This window comes from Scaptodrosophila lebanonensis, unplaced genomic scaffold (assembly GCF_003285725.1).
Source record: "Scaptodrosophila lebanonensis strain 11010-0011.00,11010-0021.00 unplaced genomic scaffold, SlebRS2 tig00000080-arrow-pilon, whole genome shotgun sequence".
Lineage (NCBI taxonomy): Eukaryota > Metazoa > Arthropoda > Insecta > Diptera > Drosophilidae > Scaptodrosophila > Scaptodrosophila lebanonensis.
The window spans coordinates 1,669,362-1,689,179 of record NW_022060561.1 but is presented as its reverse complement, the minus strand read 5'-3'; the positions used below and the strand labels follow the sequence as shown (position 1 = coordinate 1,689,179).

Sequence of the window (19,818 nt, the reverse complement as noted above, 5' to 3'; positions counted from 1 at the left end):
ACACATGTTTTTAAATGTATGGCAATTTTTGCCGGCTAATCAAACATTTTTAAATCAATTCCAATTAAATCTATGGTTCATTGAATAAGTAACGGATTTTGTTCAAAAGAAGTTTATAAGCAATAATAAAGTGTGATGAAATAAAATAAAAGGTATATAATTGTAGGGGAATTTTTGCCGGCTATTCAAACATTTTTAAATCAATACAAATTAAATCTATGGTTCATTGAATAAGTATCGAATTTTGTTCAAAAGAAGTTTAGAAACAATAATAAAGTGTAATTAAAGAAAATAAAAGGAATATAATTAGTATCATTAACTATTCTATATGAACGTTTATTTCACAAAACCCCAAAGTATTTTAATTTGCTGTGTAACAGCTTTAATACAAGTGTGTACATAGCTATTGATTTTTCTGATATCAGTGTATACACACTAGTTTTAAAATACGAAGCAACCGAGCAGCTACTGTGAATTTGTGTGACGGTGACAGCGACTTAAAGTTCTGTCGTTTTTTTCATGTCGTACATAGAATATATTTGACCGAATAGCAGTGCAAAATATATAATATTGCTGCATAGGCATATGATAGTAACTTAAAACGATGACCAGCACTGACGAAAACCCGTTTGCAGCGCTGCTGCAGGATAGCCAATCAAAGACCAATGGCGTGTCCAAAAAATTCATTGAGCAGATTTTGCTCTTTACCCTGAGCAATGATTGCAGCGCAGCTGATACTAAACGGTGCTTGTTGTGCCTGGCTGATGTGGTAGTCGCAGACAACACCGATGATGACACGCTGGGCGAGGACTTGCTGGCGCACGCCTTGTTCGAACGGCTTTTGCTGCAGGACACAGACAAATATCTGCTGACCAGAGGTGAAAATAGCAGTGCGGCGATTGCGGATACTTTGGAGACACGGGCCGTGCACTACCTGCACAATGCGTTTGCACGCTGCGAGCAGGTGCAGATGCAATGCAAGCCCGAAGAGCGCCCGTACTGCGCAAAAATTATGGAATTAATATTGAACAATGCCAGCACATGCATGCGCCAGCCTGATCTCTTTGCGTCGCAATCTTTTGCCACTCAATGGCTGGAGCTGTTTGAGCAGGCCAATGAGCACGATACACATACACAGGAGTTTCTGGTACGCGTGGCCACCAAGGTGGTAGAAGAGGATGAACCGCTAGAGGCGCTGGGCGCTCTCAAAGCTGTTTTCTATCCGATGCTAAATGACTTGCAAAAGACCATTGCCAAGGATAATTTAATAAGCATTAAGAAGAATATATTCTGGATTTTGGGCTATTTTGTGCGTGACAAGCGCGCCGCTGTTCTCGGCGAAGTACTGATTGACTACATGACCCCGAATCCTAAGGCCAAAGGTGAGTACCAAAATACAAATTGTATTGCCAACAGAGTACCACCACAATAATGCATGAATATTTCATAGGTGGCGATTATATGGATACTCTCTTGGGACAGCTGCTTTGTATCTCCATTATACCAAAGACGCAAAATAGTCCCTACGAATACTTTCGCGATGTTTCGATAGCCACACAACAAACTGATCCATCGCTGTGGCAACTACTCTCACATCATCAGCAGTCAATATTTCTATTAATAAAGCAGCTGCTTGTGTTATCAGCGGACACCAAACAGAAGACCCTGCAATGGATTGCAAATTGCTTGGATGCGAATAAAACTCGTGGACATTTGTGGAGCACTATCAATATAAGCTTTGAGCAGACTGTGCACAGCACGGCCAGCGATGCATTCATGACCGGCTTAACTGCAGTTTTGGTGCGTCTCTGCTCGCCGCTCTGTGCGCCAGCGTTGAAGGTGAGAACTGGTTTTTGATTTATTTATTTCGATTTTAATCCGGTCAATCTTAATTTCCTTGACATATCTGTTTGTTTTAGGTGCTTATGGTCGATCCCACTTATTGCGCCGTTCCAGAAAACGAGCGCCAAGAGAAGCAAATTCACCTGGTGAAGGCCAGCGAGGAAACCTGCCTGCTGCCCACTGAAGAGGGTGAACAACGTCTTACTGCCGAAAAATACAATTTTATCACCGAAATCTTCTACATGACTCACAAGGCTTTCGAATTGGGCAACAGAGCCTGCATTGAGCGCTTGACGCGTATGATGCGCGAACTGCAGAATACACAGACCGCCTATCAGGATGTAGCCAACAGTGATCCGAACAACGACTTGGCCAAGAACCTATTTCGCATGCTGACAGATCAAATGCAGCAGGTGCTATGCATACGCAACGCACTGGCAGAGCCCGATACTGATACGGCAATATTAAAAGTGTTCGAAGCCTCTGCTATTTGGTTGACGGAAATTGCTCAGTTGCCCCGCGAAAACTACGAAATGGCTTTGGACAAAAAAGATTTTGCACCGCATACACTGCGTAACATGGAGTTGCTTTCGGATACTCCCGCTTTTGTGGCGCCCTATATGAAATCTGTGCCCGAGAGCATTATTGATAATATTGTGGGCTATTTGAACTTCTGCCGCAATTTTTCAGGCGATCAGTATATTCAAATGTATTTCTCATCACATGATGCTTTCTTCAAGATGATACTACTGTTTATGGGTAGCTCGGGCCTAGTAAAGAATCCACATTTGCGTGCCAAACTGGCTGATGCATTGGAATTTCTACTGCCCACCGAAATATCAGGCAGCAATCGCAAATCATTCCTTACGCACGTGTTTGACAGTCATCCGGATCGGCTAAAGGTCGTCCGCAGCTTGTTGAACGTATTTGTGAGCATTGAAATGACCGGACAGTCGGTGCAGTTTGAACAGAAGTTCAACTATCGTCGTCCCATGTATGCTATAATGGAGTTTCTATGGACGAAAGAGGAGCATGTTGAGTGTTTCAGACAGTTGGCGCAAGAAGCGGAGGCCAATATGGAAGCTATTGAGCCTCCGCTCTTTCTGCGCTTCATTAATTTGCTCATCAACGATGCCATTTTTCTGCTAGGTACGTTCGTAAGCTCGTAGTTATTGCATATTAAACCAATTCGATAATTTACAGATGAATCTCTGTCAAATCTGGAGCAAATCAAGCAATTGCAACGCGCGCAGGCCGCCGGCGAATGGAACAACTTATCGCACAATGAGCGCCAGCAGCAAACGACCAATTTGCATCACTTGGGTATGCTGGCGCGCTTCGACAACATTCTGGGTCGCGATACCATCAACATTCTAAAGCTTCTTACCACTGAGATCAAGAGCACTTTTTGCCACAACAGTATGGTGGATCGGATTGCTTCCATGCTGAACTATTTTCTCCTGCATTTGGTAGGCCCAAAAAAGGAACGCTTCAAGGTGAAGGACAAGAAGGAGTTCGACTTCGATCCGGCCCAAACCGTAATAGAAATTTGTCACATTTACATAAACCTAAGCAGTAGCGAAAGCTTTTGTCTGGCTGTGTCGCAAGATGGCCGATCCTACAGTGATCAGTTATTCAGCTATGCCGAAAATATACTGATTCGCATTAGTGGAGGTCAGCTAATTGGCGATATGTCCGAGTTTGCCATCAAAGTTCAGAAGATGAGCGCACAATATAAGGAGGAGCAGGAGCTATTAGCCGATGCGCCCGAGGAGTATCTAGATCCCATAATATCAACCTTAATGACCGATCCGGTTGTCCTGCCCAGTTCCAAAGTGACTGTGGATCGTTCGACTATTGCCCGTCATCTGCTGAGCGATCAAACAGATCCCTTCAATCGTGAACCTTTGACCATGGATAAAGTGAAGTCGAATGAAGCCCTCAAGGTGGAAATAGAACAATGGATCGAGGGAAAACGTGCCGCCGCACGCTCAAAGAGTTGAACAACTAACTATTAAATTTGGCAGCCCTGGCAAGGGGAACTACCAAAGAGTTTGTGTAGCTTAAATTAATGTTTGTTGTGAGAACTGCTGTTGTATTAATTTATGGATGTATGTATAAGGTGTAGAAAATATGTACAAACGGACCATGCAATTTTTTCCTCTCGACACTCACATTTTTATGTAAAAGACTTTAAATATCGGTTTGGGTTTCTATAATTTGCAAACGTTTTAAGCGTATAAGTCAAGCCCATAAGATTAAATATGTACACCCAATACATATTTATGGAGGCTCTTTGTATAAATAAAACTTTCTTCATCGAATTAAAATTTAAAGCAATTTACATACATAGTTTTTATTTGATCGGGAGCGCAAGTATTCAAACCCAAATCAGACTACCATATAATGCTATAATTCTATGTAGCTGCTTTAGGAACGATATGCCAATTGACCAATAATTTCTGTGCAACCTAAAGCTCCTTAATTTCGGAGAAATGATTGATCAATCAATACATAAGTTAGCTTCAAACAAGGTTGCGTATGTAAAAACAGTTCTTTTGAAGAAGACAAACTAAACAAATATTCTTGTAAACAGGAATAGGTTCCAGGATTAAAACACATTTATACATTAAATTATTTGATAAATCCGAACAGTGCCAGCGGATCACGAGCATCTTCATCTGCTGAAGAGTGCCGTTCATTTTTTTCATGACCATTGTACTCGTATTGGGGATAAAAGTTCCAAATGGAAAATGATTCATCAAGAGCAGCAGTGGCGAGACGTTTGCCATCTGGACTCCACATCATAAAGATTGCGCCCCTATCTTTATTTTCAATTATATCCACCACATGATTCAACGAAGAAAGCACAATTATTTCACAGTATGGACATCCATCGTCATCTTATGTGATCATAAAAACCTACACATATACTATATTATGTAATATTAAAATTGATAATAGTATACCTCGTCGCGATATGCTGACCAGCAGCTCTCCAGTAACATTGCTGAAGTTGACCGAGCTAATCATGATCTTTTTATCCCTGCGTTGATAAGAAGCGACTATCTCAGCTCTTGGCATATTCAAGATGATAATGGAAGCGGGTACTTTTTCCGCTAAAAATACAGAGAGAAAGGATTGATTGATCACGAAAGGCGCTAAATTATCTGCTTATGATACTTACATATCGCCAGATCGACCCCAGTCCATGGGTGCCAGTCGAAGACAACACCATGCCGATGCCTTGATCCCATGTGCATTATCACCTGATATGTTCTGCCATCAAAAACATAAATATTTCCGATGCTATCGCCCGTTGCCAGATACCGCATACTTGGTGAGAAGCGCATAATACGTATCGGATGTTTGTGTTTTTGAATCAATAGGCGGGTTCGCATAGCAGGAACTGGCAGCACGTAGATGTCACCATTGCTAGTGCCGCATAGAATTTCCGTGCTATCTCGGGTCCACTCAATGCAACAGACAGCCTTGACGTACTTATGAAAATATTTGCCTTCGGCTACAAAAAACTCTTTACTCGGCTGTAGTTCCCAGAGCTCTACAACTACAGACGTCGTGGAAGCAATATGACATACATATATCTGATTAGCTTGGCTTACATACTTGGATAATCACATTCCATGCAGCCAATGGCTAAATATTTGCCATTTGGCGAATATTTCAGCGACTTTGGACGCTTAACCCCAAATATCATGGTAGAGTCGTCTTTGTTACGCCAGATAACAACATTCATTCCAAATGATACGGCAATTTGATCGCTGGTAGACCAGTCCATAAGATTGTAATCTAAGACAAGCAAAAACATTTATTGAAATAAAATTCGAATTATTGCCCAGTTATTGTTTTATTTATAAGCCATACTAACCGAATCCAGAATTAAAATCAGGCATATCGTGTGTTGCATCTTGAAAAGCGCAGGGTTTCAAACGTGGCCTACACGGCCAGTCTCCGCTAAGGCGGTGGCCTGATCTCTCATTGCCGGTGAAACCAAAGTCCAACAAACGATGTTCTCTGATATTGAATGTTTGATTAATGGCGGAAACAAAGCTATTCTGTCGCCAATAAGTGCAAATCGATGGCAGACTCTATAAATAATAAGCATGATGGGTTTGCGTCAGTAAAATATAACAAATTAATAACATAAGTAAGCGTACCGTTTTTAAAATATCCTTTTCTTCTGTTTTACCAACATACTTTAAATTGTACTCAATATTTTCACGCCTGAAACGTTTCGGTATGAATCGATCACCAACAAAATTCAATGTGCGCCGGGGATCATTTTCTCTGCCTTCTGTCTAATAATGAAATAGGCAACTGAAAATATTGAATAGAACTTGTAAGTAACGAAAACATTTACCATATATACCTCCTGCAGCCAATCTTTGCGTCTCTCCTTTATAAAGGGATCTCTGAATTTTCGATCCATGTTTAGTTTCATGGTGGGACTATCACAAACACTCATCACGAAAGTCAAGACAAAACTGAGTGTAATATTTTACCTCTGTTGCGTTTTCATCTGCTGCAATTGTGCCGTTAGCAGCTCAAATTTGAGTTTGTGTGGTCTAACTGTAAAAGCGTCAAAGCTTTTCTAGTGAGAGGCGCCTTTTTCACAACGAAGCCGTTATTGGATTTACATTCTTCTGCTGTTTGATTTTCAACAAGCTCAATGTTTTTTTTATAAATAAGTATGTGATCAATAAATTGTATAAAGGTGTTTTGTGTAGATTTGATTTTTATAAGTTACAATAATATTTATTGCAAATTTCATACATAATACTCTGATATTTCAAAGCTTAAACATTTTATTTTTATTATCTTCAAATTTCACAACAGTTAAGCACTTCAATTTTTTCTTAAATTCTTAAATAAAAAATTTCATTCTAAGTTTACTGAAAAGGACTACTTTTTAAATCATATAACATAAATAGTTTATAACTTTTTTCTCCAAGTACCAAAATTGGGAATTCACAAACCATACTATTAAAATAATTGTCCCTTCTAAAACATAATAGGTGCACCTTGCTTCAATGATTGCAATTGTATTTCATTGAAATTTATATTTGTTTTTATTTATAAAATGAATCGGTTTTTGATGATCATGTTGTAAAAAACGGCAGCCCAGTCGTTACAGGGTGCGATCTTCATTTTCAGTTCCTTCTGTTATGTTGTACGTTGTCTCCTCTCGGATTCCTGTTGAAATATGTAGTCGGCATAGGCTTCTGCGTCCAGGCGACGCTTTTTATTCATCAGAGGCCTAACTATAAAGCGATGGCCAATAACTAATATGAAAGTAGAACCGACGCCGATGGCCATCAAACCGACAGTCGTGCCACTAAACTTCTTAAAACCATTAATGAAGCTCATCTGAAAAATGTACAAAAAGATTGATTATTTTTATTAGAAGAATTTATTGTACGGATGTGAGATATATGGTATATTATTTCCGCACTTTGTTGGATTTGCCGCAGCTGTAGAGGTTGCTTCTGGTGTCTTGTTTTGCTCGTTTTCGTTTTTAAATTTCAGAATAAGAGGCTTCCAAATGTAAACGCCGCCCAGAAAACCAATTGCGGTTACAACCATTAACTGAGGTATTGTTACTCCACGTGGTCGACGTATTTGCATTGCACGTTATTGAACCAAAAGTTAAATTGAAAACAATCCGCAAATAATACTCCTCGCCCGGCAATGTTACATCAACGCATAAAATTTCGACAGCTGATATTTTTCAGTATTGGGCAACACTGAATTCAGGCACAGTGTTGTCATAGTTTTTAGTTCTTGGGTGGCGGAAAACCCCAAGAATTCAACTCAATTAATAAGCTTGATTTGGTTTTTTATACAAAAAAAGATTTAGCAAATGATTGAGAAACATATTTATGTTTAAGTTTTCTCTACATTTCTTGGTTATTTTTACCTACGAAAGTTAAAAAATTGTGTTCTAACTGGCTTCGGAGACTCGTTAACCGGACTTTAAACTTATAAGCTATTTTTATTCTACGTAAAACAAGTTCCTTGACCACAGGTAGGGTAAAACTGTTATGCAAGAATTCAGCAATCAAACTCATGAACCCATTAACATATTATCATTATCAGTATTCAATAGCAAGACATTTTGAGCACAACAAGATTCGAAGAGAGAGAGAGAGAGAGAGCATAGAATTAGAGCTCGGCTTGCCGATTACGAGCATAATAAATTATTTAATCAGTTCCGCCGCAGGGCAGACACAACACAGAGTCTGTTTTTTGCTGCTTCTTCAGTGTGTTTGAGTGTGTAAGCTGTGCTTGAGTGTGTAAGCTGTCTGTGAGCGTGATGCTGTGACGCGCAGCTTAGCGGGACTCCCATACAAATACAACGTCAGAGCGAAAGCTGGTTTTTAAAAAGCGCTGGCTACAAAAACATTTGAGTCATTCTCAGTTGGAACAGTGCACAAAACGGTTCTCCTCGCACGCTCAGCGCAGCAACTTTAACAGTTGTTTTTTGTTTTTGTCATTTGGCAGAGACAACGGACACAAATGAAAAAAGAAACGTGACATAAAAAATAATAAAACCCAAAAGTGCGTCAATATTGAAATCAATACAAACAAAATGTTAAGCAAAGCGCAGGCACATTTATTAAAAGGAGGAATGCCGCTCCCACTCATCTTGCTGCTCCTGCTGCTGTTCCAATTTAAATCCGCAATTGGTAACTCCATACCCACACAGAAAGAAACAGGAGCAACAACACCCTCAGGCCTGTTTGACACAAATGTGTCGTCTGTTCCATTGCCTACCGCCGTGCCCTCGACCTCATACGATGACATCGACACCTATGTGCCATTTCGAAGCGATTCGCATGATCAGTTCTCCTGGCAATTGCTAAAGACTGTGCTGCAAGACGAGGCGGGGCCCAACAATGTGATCATTTCGCCCTTCTCCGTGAAATTGGTGCTTGCCCTGCTCTCAGAGGCAGCCGGCCAGGGCACACGCACGCAACAGGAACTGATCGGCACACAGACGGACATCAAGTCGCAGAATAATTTGCGAGAATTCTATCGCAAGACGCTCAACTCTTTCAAGAAAGAGAATCAACTGCACAACATGCTGAATGTGCGCACCAAACTCTTCACCGACAGCTTCATTGAGACGCAGCAGAAATTCGCGGCTACTCTTAAGGTCTTCTATGACACAGAGCTGGAGGCTCTCGACTTTAGCGATGTGAATGCAGCGTTGGCCTCCATTAACGACTGGGCCAGCAACGCGACCAATGGACGCCTGCAAAATTTGGTCACGGAGACCAATATCAAAGACAGTGTCATGCTGCTCACCAATTTAATCTACTTCAATGGCGTGTGGCTCCGTCAATTCCCCAGCAGCTATCAGAGCATATTCCATCGCACTCTGGACGACCAGCAGCGTGTGGAGGTTATGGAGCAGACGGAATACTTTTATTACTACAAGTCTGAGAAGCTGAAGGCCAAGATTTTGCGTCTGCCATACAAGGGGAAAAATTCAATGTTTGTTCTACTGCCGGATGCAGTTGATGGCATTGGCGCAATGCTGCAAGCCCTGGAGAATGATGAGCTGAAGAGTTCCCAGTGGGCAATGGAGGAGGTTAAGGTTAAAGTCACGCTACCTAAATTCCGCTTCGACTACAAGCGTAACTTGAGGGACACTCTGAAAACGTTGGGCATACAGGAGATATTCACAGACAGCGCTTCGTTACCGGGACTGTCGCGTGGCTCCGATGTTGCTGGCAAGGTTAAGGTCTCCGAAATTGTACAAAAAGCAGGCATAGATGTCAATGAGAAGGGCACAGAAGCCTATGCAGCCACAGTGGTAGAAATTGAGAACAAATTCGGTGGCAGCACCGTCATTCAAGAGTTCAATGTGAATCGACCATTTGTGTTCTTCATCGAGGAGGAATCTACTGGCAACATATTATTTGCCGGCAAAGTTCACGATCCATATGTGCATTAAGCCGCGATTTTTATTAGTATTAATAACGATTGACAAGAGCAATTCATTAGCTGCGCTCAATGTAATAATTAATTGTAACAATAATAAAGAATTCCATAACAGCTTAATCTATTGGTAAACACTTATAGCGAGAAACTGGGGCCATACAGCGAAAACAATCTTGTTGGATCTACTAGCTTGATATATGTATTCCAGGTGTCCAAATATTATGTAGGTTTTACAAATTTCTTGTGAAGTATGCCGCAAGAGATGCTCTTGACATGATTTTTAATCACCGGCGGCACCAGCAATTGTATATTTTTTGTGAGCACTCAACTGATAAAGCGCACGGCCCCCTTACGTGCCCGTCGGGCTATGTGTCCACTCGACAGACTACGCTATGCCTAACCTCGGTTTTCATTGAACACTCTACAAGCGGAGACGCAAATATTTTAAGCTCGGGAATTCCACAGCCATATAGAGACGTAAAAATACACACTTGAACTGAGATAGAGCACCCCCATTGTTAATTGGGAACTCAAACGCTCTATGTATATGCATTTGGGGTACATGGAAAACCACTTATTTTGCACATGATTCACAGGCTTGGGCTCGGAGTCGGGCAAAAGTAAGCAAACAACTCCACAGCTGAGAATAGGGCAGTCATTGCTTATTGACGTATGCACAGTATGTACGAGTATATTCGTTCAATTCAATGGTCTTTTAACAGATAGTGCAATTAACTTTTATGAATCAACCATTGCTAGGTTAGAAAGAACCTGACTGGATGTACTTAAGGAATTCCTTCATGAATTAATTACTAATACAAAATAAATATGGATATAAAGTGGTCGATGGTTATAAGTATGATTAAATAATGGCGATAAAAGGTCGGAAAGGTCGACTCAATTGTACCTACAACATAATTCCTAAAAAAATTCGACTTCTTAGTGTACCCTTCTGGTAAGATGCACACAAATATATATCCCGAAAAAGCTTGGAAAGTATCTTAAAACAACTGCAGACATATTTGACGCAGCGCTCAAGTTCACTGCCGTTCATTAAATATTTATATATTTAAGTATGGATTTATATAAGGGGTCGTTTAGGGTTTTTTGGCGTTGCCTTTAGAAGTTGCTGTGTAGCCGCGCCTGCAGTATTTACACAAGGTAGTAGTTGTATGGAACTCTTACATAAAATTCGATTAATAATATATGCGAGTATATATGTAACCAATCTCGAAATCATGCTCGTAAAATAAACAGAAAAATTCCACAATTTTCAAAAAAGTAATTCAAGTCACTTCCGTCATGAGGAACTTATTTATCTGAATACAAATACAATACGTTTCAATTGACATATCAACAAACATCTTGATCGATGTGGCCAACACAGGCTAAAAATTAGCTGTATTAAATATGACTGTTACTTGAAATAAACCAGCTACTGCCATCTAGAAACGTTAAGAGCAATGAGTCTTTACCTTATATTATATCCAAAGAGGCGTTCGGAAAGCTTCTTTTACTAGAAAAACTATCGGACCCTCAATGTGTATTGAAATAACAAAGTTACAGCAAGAAATACAATAATTTGGTTTCTTACTTCATTACCTTATTGTTTCTTTATAAAAAGATTTATTAATTGGGCTATTCCTACCATAGAAAAGCATAAGTCGCCTATAGCTTTGTCTCCGGTGTAATATACATATAATTATACTCTTGAAAGATTACAATACAAAATACCCCATTTGTTTATAAACCAAACGAACATCGTATATTCTTAATGTGTGGTTAACCAGAATTGGAAATTCCAACCGCAGACTAATCCAAAGGTAACAAACAGGCTTCAACCGATCTTATCTGCGATTTAACATAATGATAATTCAAACACGAGATGAGCAACAAATATTTGTCATATTGAACTTTAAATACCCTTTGAAACCACACTTTTTGGGGAATGGGAGGAATAACGAATCAAACAATCAATCAAATTCATTAGAAAATAGATAGAAATGATATCCACAATTTCCTCTAGGTTATTTAATGTAGACAGCTAAAGAATACTTGAAGCATGGGTAAATAATAGCTTTGAAGACTTACCTCCACCATTGGACATCATCGGCACTGGCTGGGCGGATGGAATGTGCGATTTATTAAAACTGATAACATTGTTATTGTTCTTGATCTTGGGTTGCTGCTGATGCTGATGCTGCGCCGAAATCTGAAGGCCGTGCATACCGTTGCTGTTGTTATTAGTCAGTGGAAAATGGGTTTGGGCCGTTTCGCCAGTTTGGAAATTTGCATTTTCGACGAATCGCACATTGGAGTCACCATGCGTGCTTTTATTGGTACGACGTTGCTGTTGCAGTTGCTGATGCGATTGCATCATGCTAGCAGTGCTCTGATGATGATTGCCCCCAGACAACAGAGCATTTAGCAATGTATTTGAGTCATGAGTGGGCATAGAACGTGCAACCCGTTGATGTTGTTGATGCTGCTGCTGCTGCGGTTGCTGTTGCTTGTTGGGTGCCATTTGAAAATTGAGCAGCTTGGATGATTGCTCCTCCATTTTGCGTTTCAAGAGCGCATTGCGCATTATTATGTTAGCATGGGTCTGCAAATCCTCATGAGAAACCTGTTGTGGCTGTGTCTGCTGCTGTTGCTGTTGCATTGGCAGCTGCTGTTGTTGCTGCATACGAGCCGCTATTGTCTGCTGTACAACGGCCAAGTTGTGAAGATTCTGTAGCTGATTGGCAATTACAGTGCTGGAGAGCATCTCTAGCTGCTGCTGATGTTGTTGCTGCTGTTGCTGAGTGTTCGTGAACTGCAGTACGGCAGTAATGGCCTCACGATCTGTGTGAGAAAGGCGTGGGTTGGCCAACTGCACTAAAAGACCATGCTTAGAGATTTCGCCTGTAAGATGTAAGAACGATCAATAGCATCTCTTCGAAAAATGTACTGGGGTAGATTAAAAGCGAGTACGGCCCTCAGTGTTCGTAAAAGTCGTTTATTGTGACTCCCTACCATCTTTAAAGAACTACAAGCTAGCCCCTATTAGTTAGGCGACAGATCAGTTCATGTTAATATCTAAACACTAAGCTTTTATGCAAGAAATTTATAGTTTGTTCGTTCTTTGGCCAGTTTATGTGGCTTCATAAAGATACGCATCAAACTGTCTTTTTATTAAAACTGCTTATAGTCTTCCCTATAGATTTATTTGGAGGAAATGGAAAAATTGTGGACGCTAAGAAGTTATTACAAGTCTAAGCTATTCATATCTTTTCCACCAATAATCTAAGCAAAACTTTAGCGCGAAAACCTAACAATTGAATAAGAATATATTAAAGAAGCTAGTATTGAGACCCAAAAAGGGAGCATTATATGAGTGTATACCTTTTGTCAAGCGCAGTAGCAGCAATTGGGTGTCGGCACGTCCGAGTATGGCTTTTAACTGCAAGCTGGCCAAATAGGCGGTTTGTTGCTGCTGCTGCTGAATGAGCACTTGCTGTTTTTGCTGTTGCTGCTGATATTGTTGCTGTTGCAATATGAAGCTGGAAATAGCATCATTGGTCAGCGGTGGCGGCATAGTTTGCAACGATTGGGGCTTATTCATGCTCAAGGCGCCAATCAGTTTCTGAAAACTGTCCGCATTATTATTATTATTGCCGTTACTGAGAGTATTAGTTGTTAAATCGCCGACTGCTGTCAACGAATTTCGACGCCATTTAGCCTCCAATTGGTCAACAGATTGCATTTGTTGGCTCTTATGCTCAACATGCGCTTTGTTGCTTACATTGGTGCCATTGTTGTGGTTTTGGTTCTGATTATGAACGATTGTTTGCTTAAAGAACTCATTAAGCGAGGACGATGAGCTGTTCTTCTCGAATCGTTCATGTGCCTGTTGGGCGTTCTTTTTGCCAAAAAATGACATGAATTTCGAGTTATTATTGAAGTGGCCTTGTTGTTTGTTCTGTAGAGGACGGGGTATATTGTGGCCATCGTCACCACCAACTACACGCCTATAGTTGTTACCCTCGAAGCTCTGTTTATTCGGATTGAACTTATCATATTGAAACTGACGAACGTTCTGCTTATCATCCTTCATTTGCATTTCCACATCCAGGTGCATTTTGTTCAAATTTTCCGTATTGCTATTATTGTTGGTATCATTCTTGGCCATGAATTTGTTTCGTGTTATGCCATTCGAATCGGATGTTGGTTGCCATTTGTATTTACTGTGATCCATCTAACAAAACGTAAAATCAACATTGAAAATTACAGATTGGACATTAAATTATTTTAAAGCAAATAATCTTAATGCACAGACACATTATTTAAAATCCTGCTGCTTACCTTATGAGTTTTATGCATTGAATGCTCCTTATCCTCATCGCTTAACATGTGCCCATTCATATCCGCTTTTCCCTCTTTTAACATTTTCTCTTCATCTTCATCAAAACCGCACAACTCGATGGTATCAAGTCTTGATGTTGGACCACAACTAAACCACTCTGGTTCCTCGTTCTGATTTCTGTAGCGACGATGATGTCTGTCATCCGTTTCACGCGATTTCGGCTTGGAAACCACAAGGAATCCAGACATGACACGCTTCACATAATTCTCATTGGCTTGATGTAGGTCTTCAACTGAATCATTTGTTCCCATTATCTCGTTCTCATTGCGAGCCTTTGTATGTGTTATAGCCTGATTGCCACCCATTGATGATGCATTCTTGGTGTTGGTGGTGTTCATATTTCCATTATCAAAAAATTGCAGCCCACTCATATTTCCTTTGTTATGCTTTGTGTCAGTATCGTCCATAAAAGGTTTGGAATTGTATGACTGATTGTAGTCAATATGGTTAAAGGACATTTTAGAGTACGGTAAACGTCCACTTCCGATGCGCCGTTGATTGACAATAGCGGGATCCTTTAAAAGTTAAGAATACAAGACAGGTTTGGTTCAATAACATTTCGTTATTAGTTTTGCATATGAAGCCTACATACAGATATGTACTTGCGCGTCGTCAGATTAGCGTCCCCCATTAGATTCTCAGTTAATGTTCTATATTATCTAACTGTGCGGTTTTTTTTACTCCCCTAATAACTCTTTATACCGATGATAAGTTCGACTTAACACCAGATTTTATCTAATTTGAGCGGACGAGTCGTAAGAATTTGAAGCTTCTCTTAATGACTCTTCTATTGCCTTGGAACACTACTTGATTGTTGCCGCCCTTTTTTTATTCTCTTCCTTATTTCGAGCAAAACAGACAGTCGTTTTTCTATATCTACCCTTTTTTCTGCCATTTGTAAGCTTTAATCTTTGTTTTTTTCCTCCAAAGATAAGACTGTTTCCCTCCCTAAACTGAACGTCGACTTAAACTAAACGAGATAACTAAAATTTCGTTAAGTGGCGCTAATCTGATGACGCAAATAAGAATATAAAGCAAAATAGAAACAAAATATAACGGTTCTTCTGTAGTGATTAATTTTCATTTCAGAGAGGTGCTCTCTCGTCGTGATTAATTTTCATCTCAGAGAGAGCATACATGTGAATCACGAAAACACTAAATTATTATGATATTTCAAGCAAGCAACAAATGAATAAAATAAATAAATAAATCATCTAATATGGTTTGTGGTAGGTAAGCCTGGAATGGTGTGTCACTTGCTTTTAAACAAAAGACTATAATCATGTCTACATCGATCGACATACATACATACATATGTATGTATGTTTCTAAAACTAAGTATCTGAAATGGTTCATTCCTCTTTCTATCGTTTACATACTTTCCAACTTTTACGTATCGGATACAGAATTTAAAAATATATTGAATGCCTTATAATTCGGATTATCTTAATTATGACTACTCAATGAATTTTTGGCTCTTTTAATTCGAAAAGTAATTGCCGCGATTAGCCGCACAAAAGCCCATCACTAGCTTCATTTGCCGGTGATGGTTATTTACGAGGGGCCAGCTGGTAAGGCAAAGCAGCTGATAAACCAAGTAAACAACCAAACAAAGAGAGAGGGAGAGTACTAAAAAAATGAGAAAGTCAGAAACACTATCAACTACACTTCGACTAGTATCAAGTAAACAAGTGGGGAGTGATCCGCGACGAACGAAGCATGTACAAAACGTTTTAATGTTAGTTGACATTGTGCTGACATCGTGGGCTCTCGAACAACTGTAATCATACCTATAGTTAACCTATATATTGCATGCACTGATTGCGTTTTATATTTATTAACACCATGCAGTTTGTGGCAACGGGTAAGTCCGCTCTCTTGTGTAACTATGAAGTTGGTTTGCTAAGGCATTTCAATTAATAGAGCATCAACATAGACGCCTTAATCCATTGACTGGTCAATGGGTGCTGGTGTGTCCGCATCGCATGCTGCGACCTTGGTCGGGTCAAGAGGAGGCGGCACAAAAGAACGAGCTGCCCGAATTCGATCCCAACAATCCCCTTTGTCCAGGAGTAAAACGTCCCAATGGCATTGTATGTAACAGCATGAATGTTGAGCACAATTATACGTCCAATGCTTAAAATATTTCTGGTTTTCCTACAGCAAACACCCGCCTACACCAGCACCTATGTATTTGACAATGACTTTCCGGCACTGCTTGAAGAAGTGCCCTCGCCGCCAACTGGCGATGATCCACTTTTCCAAACAGCACCTGCCCGCGGAACTTGCCGTGTGATGTGCTTTCATCCGAAGTCAAATCTAACCCTGCCCACCATGAGCCTCACGGAAATAGGAGTTGTTATCAATGAGTAAGTTTAGTTAGTCATTTGGAAAGAAATTTCTATTACAATTTTCTACCCTCTTTTGTAGATGGATCAATCAATTCAACGAGCTGAGTACCAAATATGTGTGGGTGCAAATCTTTGAGAACAAAGGCGCCGCCATGGGCTGCTCAAATCCGCATCCACACTGTCAAATCTGGGCATGCTCGTTTTTGCCGACAGAACCACAAGTTAAGCACGAACGCCTACGATCCTACTACATTACTAATGAACGCCCATTGCTCAGCGATTATGTGGAGCGTGAGGTGGAACGACGTGAGCGTATTGTCATCGAGCATAAGGATTGGTTGGTGGTAGTGCCCTATTGGGCAGCCTGGCCATTTGAAACCATGATCATATCGCGGAACAATAACAAGCGCATCAATGACCTGACTAAGGAACAGCGTGAAAGTCTGGCCTGGACAATTAAGCAGTTAACTACCAAGTACGACAATTTGTTTCAATGCTCCTTTCCCTATTCTATGGGCTGGCATGGTGCTCCCACAGGCGCTGAAAACGCAAATTCATCCACTGCCCATTGGACTCTGCATGGAATCTATTATCCACCGTTATTACGTTCGGCAACAATTCGAAAGTTCATGGTGGGATTTGAGCTGTTGGCTATGGCACAGCGAGACTTAACAGCTGAGCAGGCCGCTCAAAGATTGCGAGAAGTAGATGGTGATAGACACTATCTTACCAAGTGATATAATTCCGAATTTCTTGATTCCAAATGGCACTTATGTATAAATTGTGACTCTACACTAAATAAAATCAATAAAAATGTTGTCTTTTTTAAATGTATCAATGCAACAAGAATAGACTGGGTCTATTTTCACGCCATAATACATATCTACGTGCTCGATAATCATAGAAAAAGAGACACAAACATTGGTGAAGAGCATAAAAATCCCACTTTATAGCTATCCTAGGTCTGTCCTCACTCGGTGCAGCAGAAGATAACTTTTTAGGTATGTTTTAAACACCGTTTTAACAATGGTTTGATACAAGCTAAAGAAATATTTCTCGGCTTACCTGGAATTCCGCTTGGGGTGGCTGACTCTGTATAATGGACTCGTCGTTAACGATTTGCTGTTTTGTTTTGTTCTTATAGAAAGCTGGCATGCACTCAGCGATGGCAACATTGTTAATATACCGCGGGGGCTTAAAATTACTGCTCGAACGGAAGCCGCTGCTGCCTCGAACGGCATGTCCATGGTCCCCGACAGTGCGCCAGAGATTCATGCGTCGCAGTCGCGCTTCCAGCTCAATATCATCACACGTAGCGATGCGTGGCATAAAGGACATGCTTTCTTTGGCGCAATGCACAAGCGCACTAATCATTTCATTGCGTATTTCAAGCAGATGAACGCGGGTGTACTGGAAGATATAAGTGTTTCCAGATTGCGAGGTAGAAAGTAGCCGACTCTTGGGTTGGCGCAAATTGCCAGGCTTGGCCGTAGCCACAGATGAAAGGCGTTTCATGGGCTGTTGCGATGTAGACTCCAATGCTGTTGGTAGCTTTTTTATTTGCTCTACCTTTGTTGGACTCATGTGCTGTGACTCATGCTCCAAATCGCAGCTCACAGCCGTGCAGGATAGCATGGTTGTTGGCTGAGTGTATGGTGTAGAGGCACGTGCCGATAGCACCTGTAACGATAGACCTTCATCTGACTCCGGGGGAGCCTCCGTGCTTCCAGCCTTGGGCGTTTTGCTGACTCTAGTTTTGGGAACTGGAGCAACTGTGGCGACTGAAGCAACCCCAACTGGATGCAGGGGTATGGCCTCGCTAGAAATGGTGGCTTGAACCTTATTTTGTTTTGCCAATAAATGGCCAACTTTAATAGTGCGCTCGATTTGAAGTATGGCAGCTGACTTGTTCCATTTGGGGTGAACAATAAGAGCATTGGAGAATTTGGACGCGGACACAACAGACACATCATTCGAACTTCTGGGTGACATTTCCATAGCATCGACTTTTATTTCATCCAACATCAGACACGACTAAGACGCAAAGGACAATTAAAGATAGAAAGAATGCATGAATGGGGTGTACAAATTGGGTATTATATAATGCACAGACTGCGCAATTAATTGCTATTAATTTTGAACAAATATATATAACCGAAAAATATGAATAAAAGAAATACAGAAATTTAATACACAAATTGTATGTCATTGCCAAAAATCAAGAAATATGTTACTATACACAAGTAAACTTACTGTATCCTGGTCCTGCCGTTTGGCAATCTCCATTTTCGCTATGGCTTCCTCCAAAGCGTCCTTCAGTTTTGTGGCGCCTAATTTCAAAAAACCAAAGCCGGCTGATAAAAACGTATTTGACGGCATTGGCGGCGGTGGTGGTGGCGCACATGGATCTTCCCACTTTTCAGTAAAACTTTCATCTTCTTCGGCTTGCAAAGCCATTGTTGCTTGTAATAAAATGGGCTGAGTTGTTGGCAAAGGAGCTTGCACAGGCGTCGGAGGTGGCGGGGGCGGCGGCAGGTGCACAGATTTGCTTGTATCAACAGGGGTCAACAATTTCTCTGTCTCGGTAGCTACATCGGTGTTGTTGACTACAACAGGATTAATTAATTTGCGTATTACTTTGCGCTGCTCCTTCGGCTCTTGACTCAAACATTCGCTTCTTTCGCTCATAGGGCGCATAAGTTTAGTTTCTACGGCGCCAGCGCCATTTTCTTCGGGCTTTATGGTCTTATTACCGCTTACTCCCTCAGTCTGAATTTCAGCCATTTGCATTGAACTTTCCGACATTGCCTGTTTAATATACTGCTTAATAGTAGCTGAAGAACTTTTCTCTTAATGCACTTACTTGTTATTTACTTTAAAATATTAATTATTACGAAAACACTTTGTATTTTTCACAAATAAAACACTCAAAATTGCAAAATGAAATCCACGTTTGTGACGAGATCAAAAATGCCGTTATTTAGCTCTTGCAATCTATGAATGTGTGTGTCGGCGGTGAACAAAATAGTGTTGCCATTACCCTACCACTAATTGGATGGACTAGTTCCGATAGATATTTGAGTTACATTTTATCAAAATAACAATTAATCTGTAAAACATTCGAAATTAAGACTAATACAAATTCGTTGACTGTGTTATTGCAGCTACTACAACAATATCAAATCATAACAGTTGCGTCCAGCGCAATCTAAACTATGCCGCCCTCGTCATTAATCGATAGGTAATCGGCAA

The 19,818-nt window shown here is 40.6% G+C and overlaps 6 protein-coding genes across 8 annotated transcripts; 3 read left to right on the top strand and 3 right to left on the bottom strand.

Annotated features, from left to right (window-relative positions):
• The first annotated feature begins 506 nt into the window (after positions 1 to 506).
• On the top strand, positions 507 to 4,182 carry LOC115625910 (ubiquitin conjugation factor E4 A). Its single transcript, XM_030521141.1, has 4 exons — positions 507 to 1,382; positions 1,451 to 1,839; positions 1,920 to 2,991; positions 3,046 to 4,182. The coding sequence occupies exons 1-4, from the start codon at positions 605 to 607 to the stop codon at positions 3,843 to 3,845; spliced, it is 3,039 nt and encodes a 1,012-aa protein (XP_030377001.1). The 5' UTR covers positions 507 to 604; the 3' UTR covers positions 3,846 to 4,182.
• On the bottom strand, positions 4,167 to 6,336 carry LOC115625911 (protein cortex). Of its 3 annotated transcripts, none has more exons than XM_030521142.1 (7): positions 6,224 to 6,336; positions 6,021 to 6,161; positions 5,732 to 5,951; positions 5,470 to 5,652; positions 5,030 to 5,410; positions 4,812 to 4,961; positions 4,167 to 4,745 (listed from the first exon to the last, which is right to left on the bottom strand). In XM_030521142.1, exons 1-7 carry the CDS (start codon positions 6,326 to 6,328, stop codon positions 4,477 to 4,479), a joined length of 1,449 nt encoding a protein of 482 aa, XP_030377002.1. In that variant the 5' UTR covers positions 6,329 to 6,336; the 3' UTR covers positions 4,167 to 4,476. The 3 variants fall into 3 exon arrangements, with proteins under 3 accessions (XP_030377002.1, XP_030377003.1, XP_030377004.1); XM_030521143.1 differs by having other exon boundaries at positions 6,233 to 6,317; XM_030521144.1 differs by having other exon boundaries at positions 4,670 to 4,764.
• A 577-nt stretch (positions 6,337 to 6,913) lies between these two features.
• On the bottom strand, positions 6,914 to 7,568 carry LOC115626147. The gene is made up of 2 exons (XM_030521411.1): positions 7,316 to 7,568; positions 6,914 to 7,230 (listed from the first exon to the last, which is right to left on the bottom strand). The coding sequence occupies exon 2, from the start codon at positions 7,228 to 7,230 to the stop codon at positions 7,027 to 7,029; it is 204 nt and encodes a 67-aa protein (XP_030377271.1). The 5' UTR covers positions 7,316 to 7,568; the 3' UTR covers positions 6,914 to 7,026.
• On the bottom strand, positions 7,093 to 19,570 carry LOC115626144 (protein cup). The gene is made up of 7 exons (XM_030521408.1): positions 19,430 to 19,570; positions 18,820 to 19,374; positions 17,632 to 18,600; positions 14,155 to 14,730; positions 13,195 to 14,047; positions 11,902 to 12,714; positions 7,093 to 7,230 (listed from the first exon to the last, which is right to left on the bottom strand). The coding sequence occupies exons 2-7, from the start codon at positions 19,369 to 19,371 to the stop codon at positions 7,217 to 7,219; spliced, it is 3,777 nt and encodes a 1,258-aa protein (XP_030377268.1). The 5' UTR covers positions 19,372 to 19,374; positions 19,430 to 19,570; the 3' UTR covers positions 7,093 to 7,216.
• LOC115626145 (serine protease inhibitor 27A) lies at positions 8,270 to 9,930 on the top strand. The gene has a single exon (XM_030521409.1). The coding sequence runs from the start codon at positions 8,453 to 8,455 to the stop codon at positions 9,821 to 9,823; it is 1,371 nt and encodes a 456-aa protein (XP_030377269.1). The 5' UTR covers positions 8,270 to 8,452; the 3' UTR covers positions 9,824 to 9,930.
• Positions 15,927 to 17,400, top strand: LOC115626146 (probable galactose-1-phosphate uridylyltransferase). The gene is made up of 4 exons (XM_030521410.1): positions 15,927 to 16,079; positions 16,139 to 16,308; positions 16,379 to 16,584; positions 16,646 to 17,400. Exons 1-4 carry the CDS (start codon positions 16,061 to 16,063, stop codon positions 17,301 to 17,303), a joined length of 1,053 nt encoding a protein of 350 aa, XP_030377270.1. The 5' UTR covers positions 15,927 to 16,060; the 3' UTR covers positions 17,304 to 17,400.
• Positions 19,571 to 19,818: the final 248 nt, after the last annotated feature.

Excerpts from the sequence above, each read along its gene's own strand:
- LOC115626144 (XM_030521408.1), bottom strand. The coding sequence starts at position 19,371 with ATGTCGGAAAGTTCAATGCAAATGGCTGAAATTCAGACTGAGGGAGTA. Across the intron at positions 18,601-18,819 it reads AACGGCAGGACCAGGATACA|TCGTGTCTGATGTTGGATGA; the intron begins GTAAGTTTACTT and ends TTTGCGTCTTAG. Across the intron at positions 14,048-14,154 it reads CAATGCATAAAACTCATAAG|ATGGATCACAGTAAATACAA; the intron begins GTAAGCAGCAGG and ends ACGTTTTGTTAG.
- LOC115626146 (XM_030521410.1), top strand. Across the intron at positions 16,309-16,378 it reads TAAAACGTCCCAATGGCATT|CAAACACCCGCCTACACCAG; the intron begins GTATGTAACAGC and ends GTTTTCCTACAG. Across the intron at positions 16,585-16,645 it reads ATAGGAGTTGTTATCAATGA|ATGGATCAATCAATTCAACG; the intron begins GTAAGTTTAGTT and ends CCTCTTTTGTAG.
- LOC115626147 (XM_030521411.1), bottom strand. The coding sequence starts at position 7,230 with ATGAGCTTCATTAATGGTTTTAAGAAGTTTAGTGGCACGACTGTCGGT.
- LOC115625911 (XM_030521142.1), bottom strand. The coding sequence starts at position 6,328 with ATGAGTGTTTGTGATAGTCCCACCATGAAACTAAACATGGATCGAAAA. Across the intron at positions 5,952-6,020 it reads AAAAGGATATTTTAAAAACG|AGTCTGCCATCGATTTGCAC; the intron begins GTACGCTTACTT and ends TATTATTTATAG. Across the intron at positions 5,653-5,731 it reads TGATTTTAATTCTGGATTCG|ATTACAATCTTATGGACTGG; the intron begins GTTAGTATGGCT and ends TGCTTGTCTTAG.
- LOC115626145 (XM_030521409.1), top strand. The coding sequence starts at position 8,453 with ATGTTAAGCAAAGCGCAGGCACATTTATTAAAAGGAGGAATGCCGCTC.
- LOC115625910 (XM_030521141.1), top strand. The coding sequence starts at position 605 with ATGACCAGCACTGACGAAAACCCGTTTGCAGCGCTGCTGCAGGATAGC. Across the intron at positions 1,383-1,450 it reads CCCGAATCCTAAGGCCAAAG|GTGGCGATTATATGGATACT; the intron begins GTGAGTACCAAA and ends AATATTTCATAG. Across the intron at positions 1,840-1,919 it reads TCTGTGCGCCAGCGTTGAAG|GTGCTTATGGTCGATCCCAC; the intron begins GTGAGAACTGGT and ends TGTTTGTTTTAG.